The following is a 13,975-nucleotide window of genomic DNA, read 5'->3' on the forward strand; positions in this document are numbered from 1 at the left end:
TGACTCTCTTATGTCTCATTGGATACAGAACCACGCCGTAAGGGCCTTCAGAAAAATTAAATGAAAATTGCTTTGAAGGAAAGAAAATGCCTGTCTCTCATGTCTTGGTGTACATCCGAAAGGAATGCACACCACAGTACATGTCTCTAAAGCAACCTTCTAAGAAAACACCATATTCACTACACGCGCGGCTACACCGGAACGGTTCGCTTTTTGAAAGGTCCCCCGACAAATAAAAAACCCCTACACAACAGTACCCTTTTCCAGCTGTACTGCAAGTCTCGGCACACAAGTGACGGGACACACCGGAACCTTCGTCTCCAATGTGGTCCCGCCCATGGCTGAACCGGACTGAATCGAACACCACAGCTTCCTCCTGCCGGCACGAGCCAGGATCAGCGAGCCATTGTCAGAACGTCGGATTGGTGTTCTAATTTCGATAGACGCGCCTCACGTTTGTACAGCGTGATATTTATAAATAACTTGTGGCGCGGAAATCGCTTTGCTCATAATGACTGACATAGTTATAAAGTGACGAGGTCGCATCATTTAGCCACTTGATGTCATTTTGTGCGAACGAAGTTGCCTCCGCATGTCGTCACATGACCAGGTTACCACATGACCTGGCAAACCGGACGACTTGCGGTTAGGTGATAACCTGGTCGCCTTTTGAAAGGTCCCCCGACAAATAAACACCTACACAACAGTACCCTCTTCAAAGCTACGGTGCAAGTCTTGGCACGTTATGTAAACGATCGAACTTTTTGCTGCATTTAGCTACTGTTCGGTGTAGCGCTTCGTGCCGCCTCTGCAGTACACTTATGTTGCTTGTTACAATGCTCCTCAGTGGTCCTGCGGCATCTTAATGTCGCACACATCCCTAAGGAAAAAAACATTGACACAGACCCGTAATTCAGCCGAACTTTAACGCAGGGCGAAAGCTGCGTGAGACATTTAGACATTTAGAAAGGTTAGACATTTCTTTCTGTTGTTTTTAATTTTATGTTGCTTTTAGTTTGTTCATATTTATTTTAGAGCGCAGCTCTTTGGCGTCCGTTCCTGGGTTTCGCGTCGTCGTCGGCGTCGGCCTCGTAACCAGCTCCGCCCCCCCTTTCATCCCCCCAGCGCTATCGGCGTCAGCGGCATCAGTCAGTCGCTGCTATCTCTTCTCTCCTCCCTTTATCGTGTTGTCCGCTTGCTGCGCGCGCTTCTGCCCCCATCGTTTGCCGCTGGGTGTACACGCCGCCTCCCTCCCCCCTCTTCCTGCGAGTCTCCGGTTGTCAAAGCGCCGGCTCGAACTTAATTCCTTTCTTCGCTCCTCCTCCAATGCAACCCCTGTGCGGTGGCAATCAGAGAGCCAGATCGGTGGCGGTGGATCTGTATATGTGCACCGCCCGAGCCGAAATTGCGAATACGTGTGAAAAATAAAAAAAAAATTCTGTGATAGCGCATACATGTGTTGCTCGATTTCTTTGCCTCAATCTATCGAAAAGGTGAAACAGCTTATTTGCTGCGCTCAAATTTCGCATTAGGAAGTAACGTAATCGTCGGTAATTTTTTATTTGTTTTCTTTTTGTCTTTTTGTTATTCTTGGTTTCATTTTTATTTTATTTTTTGCTTTAATTTTAATTTATTTTGTGCTGCGCTGCTTCTCAAGGTCGTTTTGCACACTCACATCAATTTGAAGAACGGGAGCAGTAGCGTTTTCGCCATAAAATTCCGCCTCTGCTGTACCTTCCGGTTGCCACCCCACCGTGACACCATCAATCTGTGGCTTCTATGCAGACCCAGTGGCGCGCCACCATATGGTTTGGAAATGTGCGGGCACCCTTCACCTGCACATCCGCCGCCACAGAAAAGCCGCGTCGGATTATGGGCTGTGTTGTCCAGCCAGCGGTCTGCTTTTGAACTGAGGCCCACCTTCGCTGGCAAGAATGGAGGAAAGGTACACTTCTTCCCTTTTTTTGCAAAGCGCTCCAAGACACATTGCTATGATGTGGATTGTGTGGTGCCGAGAAACATGTTGCGATATAATGAAACACGGTTTTTGTTCTAGTGGTTATAATCTAAATTTCGAATGCCTTTTTTGGTATCTGCATAACGCATCCGGTTGTTTAATGAGGGCCAGGTGCATCCTTAGTGGTTGGCTGGCCAATCACTTGGGTAGTGTGAACCTCACCTTTTTTAAAATATGCAATGCACACGTGGCAGGTTGCAAGGTGGTGGTGAAAATATTTTAATGAAATGGTTTAGGAGGTTGTAGCCGTGGTTGGAGCTCTTAGTCCGGAACCCCATTGGCGTAGGCTGCTGTCCGGGCTCTTTCGATGAGTTGCTTTTGACTCTTTCCGTCCGAGCTGGACAGAGCTGCCTCCCACCCCTCCTGCGTTGGCTGGTTATTAACAGTGATCGCCTGATTTCGTTGGCAGGCCCATACCATATGGTACAGGTCCGCCTTCTCCCCGCAGAATTTGCATTGTGAGTCAAATGACTCCGGGTCTATGGCGTGTAGTCTTCGTGGGTTGTTGTAAGTGTTGGTCTGTAGCTTTCGGAGGTGTTGTTCCTCCCCTTTATCTAGTGTCTTAGCCGGCGGAGGGTAGACCCGACGGGATAATCTTAAGTGCTGAAGTATGTCATTGTAAGTTAGTAGTGGGGTAGGAGGTTCCACGGCATCCGCACTGGGTGCCCGGGGGAGAAATGCTCGGGCTGAGGCATGTGCGCTCTCGTTCCCTGGGATGCCCTGGTGACCTGGTACCCATATTAAGTGTTTGTGTGTGGGTTGGTAGCCACGGATGTAGCTATCTTGCAGGATTTTAGCTGCTAGCGGTGCGACCCTGCCCCTGAGGTAATTGCGATACGCTGTCTGTGAATCTGTGAGAATGTATATTGAGCTAGTGTGTGTTGCAGCTAGAGCAATCGCCACTTCTTCCGCAGCCAGTATGTCCTGGCTAGCCAGTACTAGTCCGTCGACTGTTGTATTTTGGTGCACTACCGCGACGACCGTCATTCCCTGCTCAGGACCCGCAGCATCGACATAGAACACGCCCTCGCGCTCGCCGTAGTGTCTTTTCATGGCTTCGGCTCGTGCTTGTCGTCTTGAGTGGTGAAAATCAGGGTGCATATTCCTGGGTAGTGGAGCTGCCTTGAGTTGTCCTCTCCATGAGGCTGGGATGTCGGTTTTGGTGTCTAGCTGTCGGGGGCAATTGATGTTTAAATCACTCAGGACTTGTCGGCCAGTTCGAGTTGTGGAGAGCCGTACCACCTGCGCCGTAAGGTGTGCCTCTATCAGCTCATCGATCGTGTTGTGCACACCCAGTCGCAAGAGCCTGTCCGTCGATGTCGCAAGAGGGAGTCCCAGGGCCTTCTTGTAGGCAGTTCTGATTATGATGTCGAGGTTTTTTATGTCACGCTTCTTAAGGCGGAGGTAGGGCGCTACGTAGACGACGCGGCTTACAACGAAAGCCTGCACCAGTCGCAGAGTATCGTCTTCTCGCATCCCTGATTTGCGCGTCGTTATCCTGGCGATCATCCTGGCGACTTGCTCGCTCACGAGCCGTAGTTTCTGGAGGGCAAGAAGGTTGTTGCCGTCGCTATTTATGTACAGACCCAGTATCTTCAGGGTCTGAACTTCCTTGATGGGTGAGTTGTCTACGCGGATATTGATGGTGTCTTGATTCTTGCGTTGACGGAAGACTATGAGTTCGGATTTTTCGGGTGAGCACGTTAGTCCACACGCCCGGGCATAATTTTGAACTGTTGTCGCCGCGGTTTGTAGTTGTTCTTCAATCATTCCCATACTTCCCGTGGTTGTCCAGATGGTTATATCATCAGCGTACAGGGCGTGGCGTATTCCCTGTACCTGATTGAGAAGAGGTGGGAGGTTTAGGAGTGCTATGTTGAAGAGAAGTGGGGATAGTACTGCCCCTTGCGGAGTGCCTCTCGTGCCCATCTTCACTTGCGTTGTGTGTTTTGAGCCGGTGCTGATGTTGACGGTTCTGTTCGTAAGGAAATCGCAGATGTACGAGTAGGCTCGCTGTCCGCAGTTCATGCTGTGGAGGTTGTTGAGGATTGTGGAGTGTTTGACATTGTCAAACGCTCCCTTGAGGTCAAGTGTTAGAAGCGCTCGGTTACTGTTTGTGCGTGCGGGATCAATGACTTCACGTTTGATTTGCAGAAGCACATCATGGGTGGACAAGTGTGCCCGGAATCCAAACATCGTGTGTGGCAGTAGCTCATTGTTCTCAAGATAATTGGAGAGACGGGTGTGGACTGCCTTTTCCATGAGTTTGCCTGCGCACGACGTGAGGGATATGGGGCGCAGGTTTTCAATGCTGATTTTCTTGCCGGGTTTGGGAATAAAGTGTACATTGGCTGTTTTCCATGCTTGTGGAATGGTGCCGGTACGCCAACATTCGTTTATGTAATCCGTGAGTTGCTGCAGAGCCTCCGTGCCGAGGTTGGCCAGAAGTCCGACAGTAATTTTGTCTTGTCCCGGGGCTGTGCCTCGGCGCATATCTGCTAGTGCTGCAATGATTTCCTCTGAAGTGAAATCTCTGTCTAGGTCTTCGTTCGGTTCCCCACGGTACTCCTTATTGTAGGGTTGTGGGTCTCGCGCGGTGCAGATATAGCGACGCGTGAGTTCATCCACGAGTTCATGATCCGTGCCTTGAAAGCTGTGTAGGGCTCGATGCAAATTTCTGTGTTGTTCACTCTTCGCTTTCGGAGGGTCAATTAGGCATCGCAGAAGGTTCCATGTAGCCTTGGTGTCTAGGCGGCCTTTGAGGGATTCGCACTTCGTTAGCCAATTGGTGCGAGCGAGGTCCCATGCGTATTGGTCTGCTTGAATAGTAAGCTTGGCTATTCGAAGTCTTAGTTTCCGATTGTGTCTTTGTTTTTTCCATCGTTTTATAAGACTACGTCTTGCTTCCCAAAGGTGTAGGAGGTGGTTGTCAACAGCTGGGTGGTCCTCCGTGGTGGCAAGAGACTTTGTGAGCTTTTCTTTAAGGTCGTGAATGGAAGCCGCCCAATCTTCGTAGCTGGTTATTTGTTCGGATGTGGTTAGTTTGGTGTCCTTTCTGAATGTCTCCCAGTCTGTAATTCTGGCTTGCCCTCGTGGTTTGCTGTGCTTGTTGCTTTCGAAGATGGTCTGCAGCACGTAGTGATCGCTGCCTAGGGTCTCTCCTGTATTGAGCCACTCATAGTTGCGGGCATTGCGGACGAGCGTGAGGTCGGGAGAAGTATCCCGCGTTACGCTGGTGCCGACTCGTGTCGGGTGCTGCGGGTCCGTGAGTAGGGTCAGGGCCATGTCAGCGATGGCGGATGCTAGTTTTCTGCCTTTCGTGTCTTCCCTGGGGTATCCCCATAGGGGGCTAGAAGCATTAAAGTCGCCAACTATAGCTAGGGGAGCTTTTTGGGCTTCTCTTAGGGCTTTAAGAAAGATCACGTCGAAGGCTACGCGGTGCTGTTTGGGGCGACTATATATATTGAGTATATAGGTGCCCTTGCTGTTTCTGTGCTGTGGCAGTATTTTTATGAAGGTATATTCAATGTCGCTGTCTAGATTAAGGTCTACAGTGATTGCCGTGCATGATTTGTGGACCAAGATGCATGTCGAGGGATTTGTTTGATGTGTTGAGTATCCTCTGATCTTAGCCTCCATATTCACTTCTTGCAGGGCTATTATTTGCGGCGTATCGGGATGAGAGTCTATGTATTGCTGTAATGTTTCCCTCTTCCGTTTTAGTCCTCTGCAGTTCCACTGTAGGATAGTAAGTTTATGTCTACGTTGTGGAGCCATGCTGAACACTAGAAACTTGTGCCTCATCATGTGGTGCGCCCTCAGGTTGTTGATCTGGCTGAGTGCTTGGCAGACGACGAGTTCCCATTTTACCCTGCAGCTTTGTGCCTCTGTTGTGAGAAACATCTGATAATTCCTGAAGTTTGCGGTCAATTCTGATCTCCTGCGATTGCATCCTTATTAAAACTGGTTCGAGGTTTTCCATCATGGGTTTAATAACTGATTCGAACATACTTTTGATTGTCGTCTCGATCATAATTTGTAATTTATTTTCAATGAGGTCTTGAATTGTTTTTTCCAAGCGAGTGATGCGTTCCTGGGTTTGGGGGTGCTCTGTATATTGCTGCTTTAGTGCCTGCGATGGTGGTGCCTGCGGAGTTGGTGCCTGCGGAGTTGGTGCCTGGTGGGGTGCGTCTGGTGTAGTTGCTTGCCTCTCGGGGGTGCTAGCATCTAACTGGTGTGGAGACGGAGGGTGTAGCTCTGCCCTATCTTCTTCCATCAGACATGCCTGTTGCGTCGATGGAGGTAATGTGTTGTTTGGATTGACTGCGATGACTAACTGCTGTTTCAATGTGCTATTTTCTGATTTTAGTTGTTCAATCTCTGCTTTAAGTCGTTTGTAAGCCAACGCTTCGGGGGAGGAGGCAGCTACATCTGCCCAGCTCACCTTGCTGCCGTTGCGCTGCTCCTTGTTATGGGGTCCTGTTGTCTTCTCGGCTGGACGACTGCCGTTGTTGTCCGTCACATTATCGGTAGTCCCCGGTCCATTGCTTGAAGAGCGTGAGCCGGGTGGTGCTGAGTTGTTGCTGGACTGGTCCTGGTGGGTCAGTCGGTCCCCGCTGCTCGATGGACCTCTGCTGCCGGACCGGTTCCGAAGCCTGGATCTTGACCGGTGGTTGAATTCTCCTGTCTTGGGCTTGGTTTTTTGTGATGTTCGGTACTTGTACTTGCACTGATTCGACCCCATGGGATGTGGTCCTTCGCAGACCGTGCACTTGGGTTGGCAGTCGTGGGATTCTGGAACATCTTGCTGACCGCACTGCGGACATCTTGACTTCGAAGGGCAAGGGCAAACATCCGCCCGGTGTCCAAGTTTCCCGCACAGTGCGCAGGCTGGCGTTGTTTTCTTGTATAGGCGTACTGGAACCGCTTCACCGTAGTAGAAGACGTGAAACGGAACCTTTCTTCCTTCAAACGTGATGGCCGCCACGTTGGAGGAACCTAATTTTCTCACGCTCACCACTGGTGCGTCCGGGGAGCGAAGCGCGTTCGTGATGTCTTCGTTGGAAACCCTCGGGTCCACTTGTATTACTCCTTTGCAAGTGTCGTCGGAGGGGCGGAGGTAGGAGTACACTGCCTGTGCCTTGTCCCCAAGCTGAATTTCGTGAATTGCCAGGATCTTTCTGATTATTTGGGCGTCTCGCTCCCCGACGACGATGATGTTCTGTTCCCATATGGGCCAAACGCTGAGCTCGGCTGAGCCCTTGTCGACGCCAGCAGCAATGTGCAAGGCGTTTCCGACCGCGTTGCTTCCCCTGAATTTGCTGAGATCCAGCGTTCCTTTAGGTTTGATTATGATCACTGCGTCTTGCTTGTCCAGACGCGGCTGCGGAGGTGGCTTCCAACGCTTGACTTGCGTGCGGGGCGTCTGCTGCAGCGGCGTATCCCCTGCCGCGGTGACGCGTCCATCTGGCGTTCGACCTTTTTGCCGTGCCGAGTGGTCGTCACGGGCTGATGCGCGTTCCCACTCTTCTATCTTGCGTTGGATAATCGCCTCCGTAACCTTGTCGAAAACTGGGGTTTTCGCCTGCGGCATGGTGACAATCTGCATCTCCTCCGGGTCGTATCCCATCAGGGTCGTCATGGTTTGCGGCAGAATTTGCCCGCGGAGCCGCGGCGGGCAGCTGAGTCGTGGCCTAACTGTTAGGCTTAGCAACTCGCGCGATCCGCTTGGTCTTCGAATTCTCGAAGGATTTGAGAAAACGGTCCCACCTGAACAAGGGTGAGTGGTCTCCTCGTTGTTCTGGAAGTGTAGCCAGATGGTGTCGCAGCGCTTCGGCAAATGCTTCGGAAACGTGGGGAATCGTGATGTGAATTGTGCACATGTTGTACTGAGTACGTTGTGCCGAGAAACACGCTGCGATATAGTGTAGGACTTGCCCTGTCTCCATAAACGCTGTTCCATGCGGGGCATAGTGTGTCTGTTATGGACGTGACGATGGTGGACGTGAGACGGTGGTAGCTGTAGGCCTTTTCTCTTGCATGACAATGTGTAGAAGAGAATTTTCATCTCGGTGTTATCTGAGCGCACCCGTGGCTGCGTGCTTGTTCCCGACGACCGAGGATCCCGAGGCGCCAAGTTTCCTCAAATTCCGCGGAACCTAACATTGTGCCTTAATTACAGCCTACAATACTGCCTCCGGCTGTAAACTTTAACAGATGAACGGGGGCATAATGCCATGTTATTATTTATATCAAAAGGTAGAGACACCAATATCCTGCCCATGAAAACCAATGGGGCCATTAAAGCCTTGCAGTTTTAGCCCAATAATAGCTTGACAGGGTGTAATCTCTTATATACAGAGCGGCCAACTCACATGCGAGCCAATGTAATCTTTCCATTCCATTCTAGATGTCTGGCAGCATAACCTACCAGCACAAAAATATCGGTACCAATCTGCCACGACTGTTTGCCTCTTGGAAGTAAATGTAGGCACGTTTAGTGAATGCACACATGACTAAGCAACGTGCCTTCGAGTCATGTACTGAGGTGTGCGTGTCTAATTTTTATTAGAACCATGTAAATTACACACCCCAATTAAGCGAGTAGCGAAGTAAATTTTCGAGAAATTTCCTTCGTGCATGGCATGCAGTCTTAGTGCCATCATGTGGCACACACTGAAACCCAAAAGCGCATAGTACGGTGATGGTGCAGCAGATGGCGCACGTCTAGTGAATGCATAGATGTCTTGTGAACGTATATTCGAGTTATATCCTGCACTGTCTCGTGTGAGGTTGTCGAAGTAATTGAAATTCCACGAACCTACAGCAAACAATCTACAGTGACCTGTGTCGTGCCCTTCATATGCAGCTCTCGAAAGGCACCTGAGTCGCTGCTGTCTGTCGCCTCGTATCCCCGGACAAATGGCCTATCCTCGAGGGACGAGGGCAGCGCCACTTGTGAGCAAAACAAGTATTTCGATGCTCTAAACTGTTTTGAGCAAGATTGGCCAGTTCATCTGATTTGGTGTATGGGGATGTAACATCCCAAGGCGACTCGATCGAACTGTGGGGGACGCGGTAGTGAAGGGCTTCGAAAATTTCGATCACCTGGGGTTTTTTAACGTGCACTGACATCACACAGCACGCAGGCCTCTTAGCATTTCACCTCCATCGAAAGGCAACAAACCGCGGCCAGTATCTAACCTCCGTCGTTACCAAAGCGCCATAACGACTGAGCCACCGCGGCGGCTTGGACAGTTGTTTGATGCCGCAAGTAGCGGGACTGCCTACTCAGTGACAGTCGATGAAAGTTGACAAAGAACTCTTCAAGTTGTTTAAGACCCACGAGTCATTTTTTCTTCCGTGCGCCTCATCGGACCTTGCTACATACTTGCGAGTTCGACGAACTTACCACGTTCAAAATATACGTGCAGGCCAGGCGCTTCTGCCCAGCACCTTCAAAGGGTACAAGGTCCAGAAATTTGACGTCACATAAAGCTCGGTTAAAGTGTAGCGGCTTTTCTTTGCTCCGTGCTTCGGCCGTGCATGGTTGCGCCCATTCCGACCGCTCTGTCTTTCATGCTCTCTGGTGGGTGTTTTTCGACATTAACGCATGGGTCGCTGTTAGTAGCGCTGCGTCTTCCTAGCTGAAGATTTATGGGATTGTTTTAGCGCGTGGGGTTCGTATGAAGACATTGAGAAAGTGTCTCGAGGTACTCTATGCCAGGAAATCGCGACACACCAACTGCGAGTTAATACGGCACCGTGGCTGCAGAAACGTATGTGCCATTTCATCAGCCCCGTATTTCACTACCGAGGTCACATCCAAATGTGCAAGGGATACTGTTTCTTTTTTGGTCGCCTGACGTTGAGGAGAAGTGAACGTGTGCCGAGATCGCCTTAACTGCAAACCGCTCCACTTGCTGGGCGATATTCATTGCCGATATCGCAAGCCAGGAGATATCCAGATATCCACAGTGCACTTATTTGTCGGCAACAGAGCTGAACACGAGGGTGTACGAGCACGTAATATAAAACCTGCGAGTCGTCGAGAGCTAGCAATAAGCTTCGACGTTGTGACGACACTTAGCCACATCACGTGATGCGCCGGCCTTGTATATTCTAAGGGCTGCTATCTGGCGTCCTTCCGCCATAGCGACGAGCGGATTCCAGAGAACAGGCACTGCGTTCCCGGTAGTCGTTGCTTTCGACACGGCGTCGCGCTGCATCGCCAGTAGAAAACACACGCTGCGATTGATGTGCAGTTCAAAGGCCACTAACGACGACTACTTCAGTCGCGACAAAATCGCGACCTTGAACTCGAGCGCCTTAGTGATGACCTCATCATGTAAAGGCACGCTGCGTGTGGGTCGCGATTCACAGACTGCAGTCGTGAAAGCTCTGCTCTGGAGATTTCTAAAAATGGAATAGGCGATATTGACAACGGTGAATTCATTAGAGTCTATGTTAACGCTCTATACAAGACGGATAGTGAACTGAGCACTGCATTGTTGACGCATGTAACTTTGGGCGGGTGTCTGTGCTTAGATATTTAAATTGCACTGCGCCACATATCGCACGAGACTAATGCCAAAGATTGACCTCACTGTTGGTGTGTTAAACAAATCCAATATTAGCTGTATCTTCATCTCTAATAACGTTCAGTCACCCCTCCTTCGGAGTGCTGCTCGCGGTTCTTCTAATCGCTAGGTTCAACATAAGCACGTAAAACAAAAGAAGAAGCTACCTCATAAGTGCAAAACAATAATACCACGTCTTGTGGGCCATTTCTGTGAAGACTGGTTCATGATATGAAGTAAGAAAGCATATAACATAAACCATTGACAGAAGCTAACAGCCACAGAAACCAAGGGGCACAGGGGATTTTTTTTAAGTTATTTATTTTGTGGTGTTGATCAACTTAGAATATTACTGAATATGTTATCGCTTAAAGCTAATTGATTAGAAAAGCAGAAGAGAAACAACCACATGCCGCCGGTGGGATCCGAACCCACGACCTCCGGATTATGCGTCCGGTGCTCTACCTCTGAGCTACGGCGACGGCTGTCAAACCTTCTGCTTTCGGGGGTATTTATGTTTACAAGTAACCTAACCTTGAGAGTGTTCATCAGCGCCACCCACGTTCATAAGCGGCGGATGTAGAACGTCGGTGGCGCTGGTGAACACTCTCAAGGTTAGGTTACTTTATCCCACCGGCGGAATGTGGTTGTTTTTTCTTCAGCTTTTGTAATCAATTAGCTTTAAGCGATAACATATTCAGTAATATTCTAAATCGATCAACACCACAAAATAAATAAATTAATTTGAAAAAAAAATCCCCTGTGCCCCTTGGTTTCTGTGGCTGTTGGCTTCTGTCATATTTATAACGAGCCCCTCATTCCTCTTCCCTTGTTTGCTTATAAACCATTCACGTTAGACTTCAAGACTGCGGCAGTGCAGTCAGGGGAGCAAGGTCCGAATGCGTTTGCATTTATTATTGTTAGTGGTGTTCAGATCCAAATACAATAACGTGCTTGCCTATTAGAAAAGCAATCGGAGCCACTCGTTCATTTACTATGCAGCCGCTCTTGTTTTATTCACCTGGTATTGCATGCCGCAGCAATACTTCAAAAAATTGGAGGCCCCGGTCGTTATGGTAGGCTATCAGGATGTCGCAACTTAAGCGAGCTGATTTGTTTGTTACCATGTATACAGCGCAACAAACCTGGACTGAGCAAAGATGCGACACAGCATTCTGCCGTCTTTCTGTAGTTAATTCATTGTAAGGTGGAGGCAAACAGACATCTCTAAGAAGTGTGATGTTTTTTTTTTTTGCAGGCCTTCTTTCCGCTGTCAGTCTGCCGGTGGTGATCTCTGTCGTGGCCTGCATACGCAGCTGTCGGCACGCACCCTTGAAGCAAGCCTCGGCCGTTGCTCAATGTGTCCCAAGGAATAACCAAGAGCCAAGGGACCTGAGAGACGGGATCCACAGCGGCACTCCTCCTGTTCCTCATGGTGGCGGTGCCTTCGAACCACTCCCTCGGCAGCGCTGCCGCTGTTCATCATGCCGGCAGCCTCCGCCGCACAGCCACTAACAATTAACAACCACCACAACAAGCGCCAGCAACAGAAACACTGGAGCCCTACGACCTTCTCACGCCTCAGATCACACTGCAAGAACACGCACAGCGCGAATCTCCGGGAAGCCCACAAGCAAAACAAACACAAAAGGACAGCGAACAGAGCATGCAAATACGCGACAGATTTGATCGAATGCGTGACCACAGGCCACACAACACAGAGAGCCCCGAGACGACTGCGGTCATGCAGCGATCACTACAAGAAGATCAACATAGTCATTGCGACCTCGGCAGCCATGGCAGCACAAAACAGCGGCCAAAGCAAACGGGCAGCAGAAACATACACTACATAACGCGATCCGCCTAGAGACACCACCGCGACAACATTACCGACACCTGTGCAATCATTTTTAGAAAATGGCGTTCTCCACACCGACACTATCACCAGCTACAACAGACGTGCATCTTGACAGCATGAAAACCTGACCAGTGAGGAGCCGGCAGACATCTGTTCATATTGATTACATCACCTGACAGTAAGAGACAACATGAAAACCTGACGAGAAAGAGCCGGCACACACCTGTTCATCTTGATTATATCACCTGACAGAGACATGAAAACCTGATGAGAAAGAGCCGGCACACACCTGTTCATCTTGATTACATCACCTGACAGTAAGAGACAACATGAAAACCTGACGAGAAAGAGCCGGCACACACCTGTTCATCTTGATTACATCACCTGACAGTAAGAGACAACATGAAAACCTGACGAGAAAGAGCCGGCACACACCTGTTCATCTTGATTATATCACCTGACAGTAAGAGACATGAAAACCTGACGAGAAAGAGCCGGCACACACCTGTTCATCTTGATTACATCACCTGACAGTAAGAGACAACATGAAAACCTGACGAGAAAGAGCCGGCACACACCTGTTCATCTTGATTATATCACCTGACAGTAAGAGACATGAAAACCTGACGAGAAAGAGCCGGCACACACCTGTTCATCTTGATTATATCACCTGACAGTAAGAGACATGAAAACCTGATGAGAAAGAGCCGGCACACACCTGTTCATCTTGATTATATCACCTGACAGTAAGAGACAACATGAAAACCTGACGAGAAAGAGCCGGCACACACCTGTTCATCTTGATTACATCACCTGACAGTAAGAAACATGAAAACCTGACGAGAAAGAGCCGGCACACACCTGTTCATCTTGATTATATCACCTGACAGTAAGAGACATGAAAACCTGACGAGAAAGAGCCGGCACACACCTGTTCATCTTGATTACATCACCTGACAGTAAGAGACAACATGAAAACCTGACGAGAAAGAGCCGGCACACACCTGTTCATCTTGGTTATATCACCTGACAGTAAGAGACAACATGAAAACCTGATCAGTAAGGAGCCGGCAGACATCTGTTCATCTTGATTATATCACCTGACAGTAAGAGACAACATGAAAACCTGACGAGAAAGAGCCGGCACACACCTGCTCATCTTGATTATATCACCTGACAGTAAGAGACATGAAAACCTGATGAGAAAGAGCCGGCACACACCTGTTCATCTTGATTATATCACCTGACAGTAAGAGAGATGAGCCCCTCTACTTTATGAAGACGACTACCAACTTCACAACCAGGACAGGACTTCATCCCACAGGACGTTGCACCTGCGACGCAAAGGCTGGAAGGAAGCTCATGGATTGCGAGGGTGTGCTTCGTGGGCCTTGTGCACTGCTTGCCAGCATTTCCATCATTGCTGCTCCGTCAATGCTGCATCGCAGTGTACGATTCACCCGCGCAAAGACTCTCGTGCAACACGGTGAGCTGACTCGCAACCTATCGATTTCTAAAATG

At 49.5% G+C, this 13,975-nt stretch overlaps 1 protein-coding gene and 1 non-coding gene across 7 annotated transcripts in view; one reads left to right on the plus strand and one right to left on the minus strand.

The window, feature by feature from the left end:
- The window catches only part of LOC149336187 (uncharacterized), a 74,894-nt gene that overhangs the window by 12,791 nt on the left and 48,128 nt on the right, over positions 1–13,975 (plus strand). For 5 of the 6 annotated variants that reach the window (XR_016284186.1, XR_016284184.1, XR_016284183.1 and 2 more), the window contains exons 3-5: positions 1,786–1,945; positions 8,886–8,974; positions 11,855–13,940. Coding sequence is in view for 1 of the 6 variants with exons in the window: in XM_089552714.1 (XP_089408840.1) it covers positions 1,935–1,945; positions 8,886–8,974; positions 11,855–12,111 (357 nt within the window). In the remaining 5 variants the exon portion in view is untranslated. The remainder of the gene's footprint in view (positions 1–1,785; positions 1,946–8,885; positions 8,975–11,854; positions 13,941–13,975) is intronic. The other variant, XR_016284182.1, reaches the window with a different exon arrangement.
- Positions 11,007–11,078, minus strand: TRNAM-CAU (transfer RNA methionine (anticodon CAU)). The gene has a single exon. It is a non-coding gene; the product is annotated as a tRNA-Met (tRNA).

The sequence above is a fragment of the Amblyomma mixtum genome, chromosome 7 (genome assembly GCF_055824585.1).
Source record: "Amblyomma mixtum isolate Tamu chromosome 7, ASM5582458v1, whole genome shotgun sequence".
Lineage (NCBI taxonomy): Eukaryota > Metazoa > Arthropoda > Arachnida > Ixodida > Ixodidae > Amblyomma > Amblyomma mixtum.